The sequence below is a fragment of the Pelophylax lessonae genome, assembly GCF_965119305.1.
Source record: "Pelophylax lessonae genome assembly, chromosome: 3".
Lineage (NCBI taxonomy): Eukaryota > Metazoa > Chordata > Amphibia > Anura > Ranidae > Pelophylax > Pelophylax lessonae.
In genome coordinates this window covers 87,471,180-87,486,061 of record NC_138770.1, presented here as the reverse complement: position 1 = coordinate 87,486,061, position 14,882 = coordinate 87,471,180, and the positions used below count along the sequence as shown (strand labels likewise).

The following is a 14,882-nucleotide window of genomic DNA, read 5'->3' as shown; positions in this document are numbered from 1 at the left end:
AAGGCGCCAAGTACTTCACCAAGTTGGATCTCAGAGGGGCCTATAACCTTATTCGCATCCGAGAGGGTGACGAGTGGAAGACGGCTTTTAACACCCGAGACGGGCATTTTGAGTACTTAGTCATGCCTTTCGGGCTCTGTAACGCTCCAGCGGTCTTCCAGGAGTTCGTTAACGACATTTTCCGAGACCTGCTCTATACCTGTGTCGTGGTCTATTTGGATGACATCCTCATCTTCTCTACTAACTTGGATCAACACCGTGCTCATGTCCGCTTAGTACTCTCCCGTCTCAGAAAGAACCGTCTCTACGCTAAATTTGAAAAGTGTTTGTTCGACCGTACCAGCCTTCCCTTCCTGGGCTACATCATTTCTGCCAAGGGACTACAAATGGATCCTGCCAAACTGTCTGCCATCCTGGACTGGCCTCGTCCCTCTGGCCTTAAGGCCATCCAGCGATTCCTCGGATTCGCAAACCATTATAGACAGTTCATCCCGCATTACTCCACCCTTGTGGCACCAATTGTAGCCCTAACCAAGAAGGGGGCTAACCCGAAATCTTGGCCGCCCCAGGCCGAGAAGGCCTTCAGCGCTCTTAAGTCTGCCTTTGCCACCGCCCCAGTTCTGTCCAGACCGGATCCTACTAAGCCGTTCTACCTGGAAGTAGACGCTTCCTCTGTTGGTGCTGGTGCTTTGCTCATGCAAAAGACTACAAGAGGCAAGTCGGTTACTTGCGGGTTTTTCTCTAAGACTTTCTCTCCCGCTGAAAGAAATTATTCTATTGGGGATAGAGAATTACTCGCCATCAAGCTGGCCTTGGAAGAGTGGCGGCATTTACTGGAAGGATCGGTACATCCCGTGAACATCTACACGGATCATAAAAATTTATCTTACCTCCAGTCTGCTCAGAGACTAAATCCCCGCCAAGCTCGCTGGTCTCTATTTTTTGCCAGATTTAACTTCCGGATCCACTTTCGTCCAGCGAGCAAGAACCTCAGGGCCGATGCCCTCTCTCGTTCGTCTGATGTCACAGGAGAGGAAGTCAAGCCACAGCACATTGTGCCCCCGGAATGTCTGGTCACCGTGGCACCTATAGACTTGCGTAACCTCCCTCCCGGAAAGACCTATGTTTCTCCCCGTCTTCGCCTAAAGGTTCTTAAGTGGGGACATTCTTCTCTTCTCGCAGGACATCCTGGCGTCCGAAAGACTCTACAACTTATCTCCAGGAGATATTGGTGGCCATCCTTGGAGAAGGACATCTCTGAATTTGTACAGTCCTGCTCTGTATGTGCCAGAGACAAAACCCCTCGCCAAAGACCCGCCGGCTTTCTCCAGCCACTTCCCATACCAGAGACCCCCTGGTCCAATATCGCGATGGACTTTGTTACGGACCTACCACCATCTCACGGGAAAACGATAATTTGGGTCGTCGTAGATCGCTTCTCGAAGATGGCGCACTTCATCCCGTTGCCAGCCTTACCATCCGCACCTCAGTTGGCCAAGCATTTCCTCTGACACATCTTCCGGTTACACGGCCTGCCTTCACATATTGTCTCCGATAGAGGAGTCCAGTTTGTGTCCAAGTTCTGGAGGGCTCTCTGTGGACAGCTTAAAATCAAGCTGGATTTCTCTTCTTCATACCACCCCCAAACCAACGGACAAGTAGAGCGGGTCAATCAAATCTTGGGCGACTACCTTCCCCACTTCGTTTCCTCCCGTCAAGACGATTGGGTCGACCTCCTCCCGTGGGCAGAGTTCTCCTATAACCACAAAGAGTCTTCCGCCACCAACAAGTCTCCCTTCTTCGTGGTTTACGGTCGTCATCCTCTGCCTCCTCTGCCGTTATCCTCCTCCTCCGGTGTACCTGCAGTGGATGACCTGGTGCAAGACTTTTCTGCCATCTGGCGTGAGACGCGCCTGTCCCTCTTACAGGCCTCATCCCGCATGAAAATCCAAGCGGACAAGAAACGTCGGTCTCCTCCTGTCCTGGTTCCTGGGGACAGAGTTTGGCTCTCCTCCAAGTACGTCCGCTTCAGGGTTCCTAGTTACAAGCTTGGTCCTCGTTATTTGGGACCCTACAAGGTCAAGAAGAGGATCAATCCTGTGTGTTACCAACTCCATCTCCCTCCCTCCCTTAAAATTCCCAACTGTTTTCATGTCTCCCTCCTCAAGCCTGCGGTCTTTAATTGCTTTTCCCCCAAGAATCTTCCTCCCACGCCTGTATCCGGTACCTCGGATGTCTTCTCCGTTCAGGAGATATTGGCCTCTAAATTGGTCAGGGGGAGAAGATATTTTTTGGTGGACTGGGAGGGCTGCGGTCCTGAAGAGAGATCCTGGGAGCCAGAGGAGAATATCTTGGACCGTAACCTCATCCTCAGGTTTCTGGGTACCAAAAAGAGGGGGAGACCTAAGGGGGGGGTACTGTAACGCTGAGCGCTCCGGTCCCTGCTTCTGGACCGGAGCGCTTGCAGCGTTCGTTCCAGATCCACACACATGTGCCCGCTCCGGCTCCCTCCTCCGCTCCCCGCTCACATGGTTCCCGGAGCGCGCGCCCCTGCACCATAGGGCGAGCGCGCGCAGGTCGTTTGAAATTTAAGGGGCCTGTGCACCAGTAATTGGTGTCTGGTCCAAACCTCCCTTCCTGTTTCCTGTGACCTGTTTCCTGTTTCCTGTTTCCTGTGACCTGTTTCCTGTTTCCTGTGACCTGTTTCCTGTGACCTGTTTCCTGTTTCCTATATAAGTGACCTGCCCCTTCCAGCCATTGCCGGATGTTTGTTGCCTTGTTTCCTTAGTGAAAGCGTTATTTGTGTAATCCTTTGCCTGTTGCCGAACCCTTTGCTAACGACTATCGCCTCTGAACCTGTGCTGCCTGCCCTGACCTTTGCTACGTCTGACTACGCCTCTGCCTGTCCCTTTTGTACTACGCCTATATCAGCAGTCGGTGAGGTTGAGCCGCTACCAGAGGACACGACCTGGTAGTTACCGCCGCAGCAAGCCCATCCCGCCTTGCGGCGGGCTCTGGTGAAAACCAGTAACTACTTAGAACCGATCCTCCGGTACGGTCCACGCCAATCCCTCACTGACACAGCGGATCCACTCCCTGCACGGCTCCGGCTACCAGTCCGGACCCTGACAATGGATCATGCTTAATTGGAGTTTTTTTGTCTTCCTCTGGATCAACTTTGGGTATGGGATTGGACATGGAGGTTTTCTATTTGTTTGGTCCTTTTTTTTTTCTATCGGTTGAGCTAAATGGACTCGGTTCTTGTTTCGACCTGACTAAATACAATATCTCACAAAAGTGAGTACACCTCTCACATTTTTGTAAATATTTTATTTTAGCTTTTCATGTGACAACACTGAAGAAATGACACTTTGTTACAATGTAAAGTAGTAAGGGTACAGCTTGTATAACAGTGTACATTTGCTGTCCCCTCAAAATAACTAACTGAAAATGTCCAAATTGGGCCCAATTAGCCATTTTCCCTCCCCAATGTCATGTGAATCATTAGCATTACAAGGTCTCAGGTGTGAATGGGGAGCAGGTGTCTTAAATTTGGTGTTATCAATCTCACTCTCTCATACTGGTAACTGGAAGTTCAACATGGAACCTCATGGCAAAGAACTCTCTGAGGATCGGAAAAAATTATTATTGCTCTACAAAAGATGGCCTAGGCTATAAAAAGATTGCCGAGACCCTGAAAATGAGCTGCAGCGCAGTGGCCAAGACCATACAGTGGTTTAACAGGACAGGTTCCACTCAGAACAGGCCTCGCCATGTTCCACCAAAGAAGTTGAGTGCACAAGTTCAGCATCATATCTAGCGGTTGTCTTTGGGAAATAGACGGATGAGTGCTGCCAGCATTGCTGCAGAGGTTGAAGGGATGGGGGGGGGGGGGTGAGGGTCAGTCTATCAGTGCTCATACCATACACGGCACATTGCATCAAATTGGTCTGCATGGCTGTCGTCCCAGAAGGAAGCCTCTTCTAAAGATGATGCACAAGAAAGCCAGCAAACAGTTTGCTGAAGACAAGCAGACTAAGGACATGGATTACTGGTACCATGTCCTGTGGTCTGATGAGACCAAGATATAAGTTCAGATAGTGTCAAGCGTGTGGGGCGGCAAACAGGTGAGGAGTACAAAGACAAGTGTGTTTTGCCTACAGTTAAGCATGGTGGTGGGAATGTCATGGTGTGGGGCTGCATGAGTGCTGCCGGCACTGGGGAGCTACAGTTCATTGAGGGAACCACGAATGCCAATATGTACTGTGACATACTGAAGCAGAGCATGATCTCCTCCCTTTGGAAACTGGGCTGTAGAGCAATATTCCAACATAACGACCCCAAACACACCTCCAAAATGACCACTGCCTTGCTAATGAAGCTCAGGGTAAATGTGATGGACTGGCCAAGCATGTCTCGAGACCTAAACCCTATTGAGCATCTGTAGGGCATCCTCAAACGGAAGGTGGAGAAATGGAAGGTCTCTAACATTCATCAGCTCCATGATGTCATCATGGAGGAGTGGAAGAGGACTACAGTGGCAACCTGTGAAGCTCTGGTGAACTACATGCCCAAGAAGGTTAAGGCAGTACTGGAAAATAATGGTGGCCACACAAAATATTGACACTTTGGGCCCAACCTTGACATTTTCACGTAGGGGTGTACGCACTTTTGTTGCCAGCGGTTTAGACATTATTGGCTGTGTGTTGAGTTATTTTGAGGGGACAGCAAATTTACACTGTTATACAAGCTGTACACTCACTACTTTATATTGTAGCAAAGTGTAATTTCTTCAGTGTTGTCACATGAAAAGTTATAATAAAATATTTACAAAAATGTGAGGGGTGTACTCACTTTTGTGAGATACTGTATATATACGTCTTGTGTGTGCCCAAGAATGAGTCCTGAGATTGTAATTATATCATTTAGCCTTCTGTATTAGTTAAGTTTTACAATCTTGAAGTCAACATTCAAGGATATTGGCCAGGAGTGGAGTATGTGGCTTCTGAGTTACAATAGGATTACAGCCAACCACATACATACATAGCTATTTGTTAGGAAACCTCAATCAAGAATAACACATGTTTAGCTCAGTGAAGGAGGGGCCAGCCTTCAACTTTGGCAAAATCTGTATTTTCAGATTTCCTTGGGGTCTTGAGAAGAAATTAAGAATTACATTAATCAAGGCAGCAAAGGCTGCCCTCTATACAGTTATATGTCAGCTTTACACTTTTGTTTATAAATTGAAAAATATAATTTAAGTAAAACATGTATATTTTGTAGGTGTTTCTCAAGTTGAGAATCACAAACAATTTATTGCACATCAATCATTACATTTTTTTTTTTTTTTTTACGATTACAAAAAAAAAAAAAACACACAACACGAGCATACAAAAATTCACACAATGTACTCTAGCCCAAAAAACGTTTAAAACGAACCCACTTGTAAATCATATTAGAGTAAACAATAAGTAGTAAGCTGCTTCTGTAATATATACACCAGTGAAAAAAAATATTCATAACTGGTTTTCCTACAAGACCTAGGTCTTAGTGCTAAGCAATATCACAACTAATAAATACACTAAATACTCAGTTTCAGGCTCAGTAAAGTGTAGTTGTAAACAAGTAGAAAGTAAAAGAATATCAGAGCTAAGCTAAAGAGAAAATATAGGGTAGAAAGGAAAGCAAATCCCAGGATGGCAAAGAAAGATTTACTTGGTTAAAAAAGTGGGTTAAACCAACAAAACTATGCTATGCACATATTGTAGCAGAGCCACTTCATGGGGAGATGCTGAGATGCCCAGTATAGAGGCCCTAAATAGAGGCATGGTGTTTCCATTAAGTGTGGGGATGGCCCCCACAAAAACAAAGAGCCCTGCTCTATGGAAGTGACATTAGTTGGGATGGTACTAAGCCTCAACTGTGGTCATCCAGTTGCAATTATGTGCTATCCCAAGACTGTCATTACCCAGGTTGCATCCCAGAAGATAGCACTCCTGGGAGCAACAGCTTAGTTGCAACTAGATAATGGCCTGATGAGGCATTTTTATTTGTGGCTATATAAAATTGTTGCACCTGTTGCTGACACACCAGATATCTATGTATGTAGATTTTTTTTCTACTATAAGTATTCTGTTTTAATGACAAAAATTAAAGAAATATCTTCACGCCAATGATGTTCAATGAAGGTAACTTACCTAAATGACAATGTTAATAATTCAAGAAAAAAAAATATTCATATATACTGTGTATATACACAGTAAAATTGGTGGTGAATATGCATGACTAAGTGAAGGGAAGTGTCTAGAAAGTGTTAAGATGAGAGCTTAAACTGAGGAAGATGGAGGTTTTACCTGATTTATGGTTGAGGGTCATCTAAATAAAAATAAGCCACAACGGTAGATTCTATAGAGCATGCTGGGACTTTAGACCAGAAGCTGCAGACAATGTGGGAAGCTTTTAACTATCCATTCTCCCTCATTTCAGATTTTTATAATGGCTTAAATGTGGGGTTGGTCAACTCACCTATGAGCTGACCATTTGGCAAGAAGCTGATGTTCAGACCCAGTCTGTTCATTTTAAGGTCAAGCCATGTTGTACTCTGTATTCACAATACCTTTTCTTATGTGTTTTGTTGTCTATCACAAAATTCTTTGTATTGCCGTTCATGTTATTCATTTGAAAAACCAATAAAAATGTATTTAAAAAAAATTAATTCATCAAAAAAAAAAAAATGTGGGGTTGGTGGGAAATTAGGATGATTGTCACAGCAGCTTGGTGGAAATAGTTCAAATTGTTTCAAAACTGGGGGACCCTTTGGTGGTATGGTGCTTCCTTTTGTTCAGTTATTGAAGGTTTTTCCAGGAGCTAGGTCCCCAAAGGAAAGTAAGATTGCATTGTTTCCATTTCCACCTCAAGAAAATATGGTTTGGCTAAAGCTGGCCATAGATGGATAGAATTTCAATTAAAAATTCTCAGAAAGTCTTGGAAAAATTCATACAAACATTTTCAGAACATTCTCAGAATATGCGAAAGCCATTCAAAAGATTTTGTTTGCTTTTAGCATTCATTTTGGAATAAGTGGATTTGTTCGAGAAAAATTTTCTATCCTGGTCTTTCGAATTTTCTTGTGGTAAAAACTAACTTTAGTTGGAACCATCGAATGATTAGAAAAACAAATCTACGAACGTTTTTTCCCTAAGTACTTTCATTTGAAATTCTACCCAACTATGGCCAGCTTAAGGAAAATAGTGATCCTAGTTACATTCTTGTAATTTGCAGAAACTCAAAGACTTCTTTCTAGTAACATTTTTCTAATTGTTTAAATTGTTTAGTTTATGCTTTTCATCAAAGGCTGTCAAGGGGTCTGTGGTAGTGAGCCCTTATAGATCCCCAGCTCAGGATTCCCCAGGGCGCAGAGTCTAAGCCCCAGCCTGCTTCTTCACCAGGGCCCCTGATGGTGGGGATGGACTTGCAGCAGACTGGAACCAGGTCGCGGCCCCCAGGTAGGCCCAGCTGAGAATGTGGAGACCGCTGGCATGTGCAGGGTAAACAGGAGACTATAAGGAGATCCAAGAGACAAGCCGAGGTCAGGAAAGGCAGCAGACAAACGTAGACGGAGAAACAAAGCCGGGTCGGTACACAGGAGATCAGATACAATAGCCAAGGGATACACGGATGGGAGCTCAAAGAACAGCGAAGTTGCTCAAGCAAAGAACAGTGCACTGAGCGTGTGTATATATAGGGAAGCAAACAGGGAGGTGACCCAGGAAGTAATTGACAGGAACAGGATATAACCCACAGTGGAGCAGGCGACGCCCATAGGAAACAGAGAAGCCAAACACCACATGGGAAGAGAGGCAAAACAGAAGCACTGCAGCAAAGAGGTAAGAATATATAGACAAAACTAAAGGCTAACTTGTGACAAAGGCTGCTGTGGCCCTATGTAAACCCATGTAATAAAGTCAATGTCATTATTTATGGCAAAGATTTGAACTGACCAATCCTTTAGTCATGTGCATGTAATAGTATACAATTACATGAATTGCATTTTAAAAAATATTTTCGTTTTTTTTCCCTTAAGCTTTACAACATGTTTCCAAGACTGGTAGGTCTACTCCCTGGCAGCCATCAGAAATTCTTTCAGAACTTTGAAGAAATGCAAGCTTTTATAAGGGAGGTATTTACAGAACAGAAGAAAACACTGGACATAAATGACCAAAGGAACCTTATTGATGCGTTTCTGGCAAAACAGCAAGAGGTACAAGTCTTGTTTAATCAATTACTGTTAATTTCCATTTCATTAAAAAATAGATCTATCTAATACTTGTATTTGTTTATCCCTTTCATTAATGGGGGTCATTAATATTTAAATGTCAAGCTAAATTTAGCAGCATCCATGTGTGTTGGTTAACTTGAATAAAAACGTATGACTAGTTTACCTAACTAACAAAAATCTTCATTGTATTTTAACCACTTGCCGACCGCCGACCGACTATATACGGCGGCGGTCAGCCCCTCCCAGGCAAAGTGACGTACCGGTACGTCACTAGCCTGGGAGCCAATTGGGGCCGCTCGTTCCCTAAGCAGCCCGCGCGTGTGACCGGTGGACCCGATGTCCGCCGGTCACTCGCGATCGTCGGGTGGAGAGGGAGAAAGGCAGGCGGCTAGTGTAAACAAAGTCGCCTGTCATTCTCCCCTGTGTAAAAGCACAGATCATTCGGTCCTGCTATGTAGGACCGTTGATCTCTGCTGTTACACACAGCCACATCCAATCACAGTTAGAAGCACGCCCCTAGGGACACACTTAACCCCTCCCTCTAAAATAAAGTTAACCCTTTCCCTCCCAGTGTCATTTTTACAGTAACAGTGCATATGTATAGCACTGATTACTGTAGTAATGTCACTGGTACCCCCAAAAGTGTCAAAAATGTCAGTCAAGGGTCCGATCTGTCCGCCGCAATGTCGCAGTCGCAAAAAAAATAAAAAATCACAGATCGCCGCCATTACTCGTTAAAAAAAATAAATAATAAAAATGACAAAAATCTGTCCCTTAGTTAGTAAACGCAATAACTTTTGCGCAAACCAATCAAAATAAGCTTTTTGCGATTTTTTTTTTTACCAAAAATATGGTAAAAAAAAAAATTGGCCTAAAATGTTAAAAAATTTTGATTTTTACATTTTTTGGGGGGAATTCCATATAAAAAAATGTGAAAAATATTGTTATTTTTGCAAAATTGTCGCTCTTTTTTTGTTTATAGCGCATGATCAAAAAATTGCACAGGTGATCAAATACCACCAAAAGAAAGCTCTGTTTGTGGGAAAAGAAGGACATCAAATTTGTTTGGGTACAGCGTTGCATGACCGCGCAATTGTCCGTTAAATTCACGCAGTGCCGAATCGCAAAATAGGCCCTGGTCAGGAAGGGGGTAAAATCTTCCGGGGCTTAAGTGGTTAATGATATTTATACCTTTGGTTTGCCAAGTTGTTTTAATAAACAACCGGATATATGTTTTATATTATAATAATTAATAAACTGACTATTTGGCATAAATGAAAAAAAAATATTTTATTTCAACTGATTGTAAAATATTCTACCTGTTACAATTTACCTTTTTACAGTCTACCTTTCACTGTAGGAGCTAAAGTCTTCTACCAGAGTGCCTATCTCTATGAGGCATAATAGTAACCACATGACTAAGAACCATAGTGATTGGCTCTCAATGGCTGTATCTGACTGCACATCACTGAAACAGAGTTAGGACTGACAAAGGTGCTGACCATCAGTTCCCAATGGGATATTTTTAAATGTATCCATAGTATGGGGTATTGTTCTAAATTCATTTTTTTTTACAGATAAAATTCGGAAAGGGGTTATAAGAATCTTTATTTTTAAAGTAAATTTTAGATGGTCACTTAAAATAAAGCTTAATGGGTTTATTTTACCAGAGCTCTAACAATCTTCTGACTCCTCTTATTTTCCTCTGCACCTCTTTCCCCTTCCTCTTTCTCTTCCTGAACTTAATGACAAATGTTTAGAGGTGGACAAAAAAAGGTAAAAATTTTGTAAGTGTTGGGACTTTTTGATGTACCGTCTAATCCTACCACCCTGGGCACTGGCCAATGAGGACTTTATGGTAACTATAGCCCTGACTATGACAATGAGACGTGATGAAATATTGATATTTTTACCACTTCCTGACAAGGCTTTTTTATTTTTTGCACATTTTGTTTACAAGTTTAAATCAGTATTTTTCACTAGAAAATTACTTAGAACCCCCAAGCAGTATACATTTTTTTATAGTAGAGACCCTAGGGAATAAAATTGCGTTCATTGCAGTTTTTATGTCACACGGTATTTGCGCAGTGGTTTTTCAAACATATTTTTTGGGGGAAAAAATATATTTAAATGAATAATAAAAAAATTAAAAAAAAAAAAAAAACACGATACGTGCCCCAATTGTTTTGTAAAATGTGAAAGTTGATGTTACACCAAGTAAATAGATATCCAACATGTTGCACTTTAAAATTGCACATGCACTTTACAATTTTATTTTCTTATTTTACTTTTTTTTTTTACATTGACCCTTTTTTTGATAATTTTTTCCTATTACAAAGAATGTAAACATCCCTTGTAAATAGGGTCCTCTTTAGGGAGAGATCTAGGTTTCAAAATATTCCAAATCTCCTCTTTATCTTTAAAAGCAAAGGATCAAAAAAAAAAAAAAAAGTGATCTTTCGCTTTAAAAAAAAAATTAAATAAAATTATTTGCTTTATGCCAGTGACATCATAATGTCGCTCTGGTCCTCCAAGGCCATGGAGGCAATCAAAGAGGATGTACTCTTTGATGGTCTATGGGAGCAGCCGGCCACATCATAGGATCATTTCTCGGGTGAACTGGAGGAAGCGGTTAGCCCAAGTCCCCTCCCGCCATTTTTAAAAGCGTTCCAGCAGCTCATGAGCCACTCTGAACACTTTCAAAAAAAGCCACCCGCCGGCTGAAAAAATTATACCAGGGTTATGACTGACATCTGCAGCCATAATCCCAGTAAGCTACTTGCAAACTGCACTGTTTATATACGTATTGTAGTCGGCAAGTGTTTAAGGTAGGATATTGATTTTCCATGTAGATTCCATCCCTGGCTCTTTTGTGCAAGGAAAGCCAGAATTCAATGCAAAAATGAAACTTGGCAGCTTTCTGGTGAGCCAGAATAGATGACAAATCTTTCAAAAGGGAAACTTCAAAGGGAATACAGCAAAAATATTTTCTTTGGGTAGAATAAAACCTCAGTTAGGATTTCAATTCTGTCTCCATTAGGGACTTTTTCATGCATTTTCTGCTAGGATATTGATGTGAGCTGAACATGCTTTTTGCCTTCTCAACTAATTTTCCATATGTTCTGCAATAGATATGTAGAACTGGAAGCATTGCTGGAGAACTGCTGCTCCATTGCATCTACAATAAATATCCCAATTTCCTCTATTCCTCTAGGGGAAGCCAGAATCTACTCAGTATTACCATGATAACAATTTACTAGTACTGGTGGGCAACTTGTTTGCTGCTGGAATGGAGACGACATCCACCACTCTAAGATGGGGCCTCCTGCTAATGATGAAAAACCCAGATATACAAAGTAAGATAAAAAAAATCAAGATGTACCCAATTACAATCAGAGTTGTATAAAGTACTCGAAACCCATACTTGAGTAAAAGTACAAGTGCTCGATCAAAAAGTGACTTGAGTAGAAGTGGAAGTGTTCAATCAAAAAGTGACTTGAGTAGAAGTACTAAAGTATTCAACATTTTTTGTACTTAAGTATTGCAAGTAGTTTTTTTTTTTAAATTTTGCTACTCAAGTACTGAAAGTAAAAGTACCAGTAGTTTTGAAAAAAAAATTGCTACTCAAGTACTGAAAGTAAAAGTACAAGTACTGTGTTATGTAGTTATTAAAGAAAGAAGTCAAAAGTTTGAACATCATATTGTTTTTTATTATTTCAAATGCAGCTTTTATTTATGCATACAGTAGCATTTATTTTCGTATGCGCTGATAATACACATGTTTTGAGCTTCATGAAACCTGCCATCTACTGTTCTGGCAGTGGTAATTTTTATAACTATGCAGCACAAAAAAAGAATATCGGAGTAGAAGTATTGAAATCATTGAAAAAATGTAGTGAAGTAAAAGTGGAAGTAGGAGAAAAAAATTCAATTCTAGGAAAGTACAGATACCGCCTTTCGGTACTTAAGTACAGTAGTGAAGTAGTTCTACTTAGTTACTATACGTCTCTGATTACAATCCATAGTATGGTTTGGATTTTGTAATATCTTTGTCTCTACTGACATTGCCATTTGCATGGTGTACTGCTGCTTTCACAATCCTCTGGGTTTTAAGAAAACCTGTACAGAGACAGCCATCCCTAGGCATTTTTTTTTAAATGACCATTTAAAACATGCATGCTCCAGACCTGTGACTCAAAAACTGATGCCAGGAACAGCCAGGCAATGTGCAATTTCAGGAAGATGGCCTTTATTGACAGCCTCAATCTCTCATAATAGAGGTCACTTTAACCCTTTCATTGCTGCCACTGTAGCTATTGTGCCAGCTGTTAGGGCCTGTAAAACTCACAACCACTATAGTAACAGCAGAATTTGTGTATATATTTATATATATATATATTTTTTTTTACTTTGCTGCCTGCTGTCTTGTTGAAGTGATTTAAGAGTCCGTAAAGCTGCCAGATTGCTTCTACATGTCTGTGTGCCCCCAGTGGGAGACCAGTCTCATTCGCTGATCTTCTATTTAAATTATGAATCAGGAAGCACACTCAGTTGTAGATCGCTTCCAGGTTCAGAGCTGTCGATCATCAGAGATTGAAGCAGAAGATCAAGCATAGGCTGTGCTCAATCAACTTCAGCAGGGTGCAAGGGGGCTCTTAAGGGTCCACAAGATGTCTCCCTAAAAATCCCAACTCTGGTATAGTTGAAAAGTGCCCGCACTGCAAGGGTTATTGCTCGTTTAGGTCTAGAGGAATTGTTAAAGTAGATTTACGGACCAGGTTCTACACTCTTACTAGTAGCTAGACTGGTTCCTGCAGTGTCTTCTCCCCCACACTCCAGCTGCCTAAGGTACTGACATCATCAAGGTCAATGCAAGATTCATAGTCATGCATTGATCATGATGACACCAACAGACAGTCCACCACCGGAGCGTGGAGGAGCCGTTGGAGTTACGGATCAGGTAAGTAAAAGTGCATTTACTCTCCCCTAGATTAGATGAGCAATTAAGCCTTTCAGTGCGGGCGCTGCCCCACTGCCAGGAATAATTTTTAAGTTTCCTCAAGTTCCTTTTGTCAATTAGGTCTCCAGCCTCCATGTGACCACAATATTACAGCTCACCTAGTGATCACAGGATTAGGAACCACTCTTATTGGTCCCCATCTATCAGCAACAGCTGAAATTGAGAGCCAGAAACTTGCTCTAAAATAGAGGAGGTATCCTCTTTATAGTTTAGGTAGCCTTGCCACTGGGCATTGTGCTAGGGAATAAACAGATTGCCGGATAAGGGTTAAAAAGATCTTCTTGCTTTGTTCTGCACAGTTTGCAAACAAGGTATGTTTTACATTTTTTAGTTTCCTGCTTTGTATCTTCATGTATCTTACTGATTTTGGTGCACCTTGTGGGTAATTGTATGAAACGGTGACATGGTTATACTGAAGTACCATTTTTTTTTTTTTCATTTAAATGCATGCATTTGCTTTTGTTGCTAAATATACATCATACTGACTTGGGTCTTTTTTGGACAGAGAAAGTTCAAAATGAAATAGACCGAGTGATTGGATCGGCTGAACCCCAAACTGAGCACAGAAAGCAGATGCCGTATACCGTTGCCGTCATTCATGAAATCCAGAGAGTTGGTGACATTGTACCTATGAATGTGCCACATGCAACTGCTAAAGATGTCACCTTTAGAGGGTACAACATTCCAAAGGTGAGTGTAATACAGTGTGTACTGAAAAGACAGGAAACCTGGTGTCCAAGGCATGGATTGTGGGCCTCTGTTAGTACCCCTATACAGATACAGCCAGTACACAGCAGCATGACAGGAGAGCATGTTAGTAGGATAAAGTGGAACTTTAACCATAGATTGACCGAAATCTAGACAACTGACAGATATTTATGGTCATGTAAGCAGTTGGCATAGCATGGGCAATAGGCTGGTAGGCTGAAGACTGCATAGGATCAATATCAGATAAAAGGTCAGTAGAATTGTAACCCAAAGTATAGTCAAACAAATCTGATCAAAGGATTTGGCTGCACACTTCTCATAGTGTGCATTAGAAACTCCCCAGGGTCTGCTATGTATTTTGGGGGACCTTTGGAGGGGTCTGTGTCATTCCCATGTCCCTATGTTGATAAGGAAAAGGGTCTCTTTCGCACAACTCTGACCATGGTTGAAGGGGTCTGCAGGCATGGGGCTTATCGGAATCTGGAAGGCCTCTTTAATGATGTAGCACCGTACAGGTAGGTGCTAGGTAAAGTATATGGGTCTTGGCTGCCTAACAGCAGGGCCATGATTTTCAGTTGGTTGTCATGATTCCCAGGTGTGTCTGCTGAGAGGGGAGTCTCCCCACTGGCTCTATGAGAGGCTTCTCATTGGGCAGTGGAGGAAACCAAATCATAGACACATTCAGGCCTGTATCTATCCCAGAAGGCAGATTCTGCCACAGAGGATTCTGGGAGTGGGTATAAGTCTGAAGGGGGCGCATGACTCAGTGTCTTTGATGGGAAGCAGAGTCCCAGGAGGGAGAGTACGGCTGTCTCTCCTCCTGTCAGAGGAAGCGGGTGTCTCGGGTGGCAGCCTGAGAATCCAGAGAGAGCTGAG

General features: G+C 42.3%; 1 protein-coding gene across 1 annotated transcript in view; it reads left to right on the top strand.

Annotated features, from left to right (window-relative positions):
- LOC309550375 (uncharacterized protein) overlaps positions 1-14,882 on the top strand; it is a 210,783-nt gene that overhangs the window by 179,748 nt on the left and 16,153 nt on the right. The window contains exons 16-18 of the mRNA XM_082250770.1: positions 8,084-8,260; positions 11,493-11,634; positions 13,804-13,988. Of these exons, the coding sequence (XP_082106896.1) occupies positions 8,084-8,260; positions 11,493-11,634; positions 13,804-13,988 (504 nt within the window). The remainder of the gene's footprint in view (positions 1-8,083; positions 8,261-11,492; positions 11,635-13,803; positions 13,989-14,882) is intronic.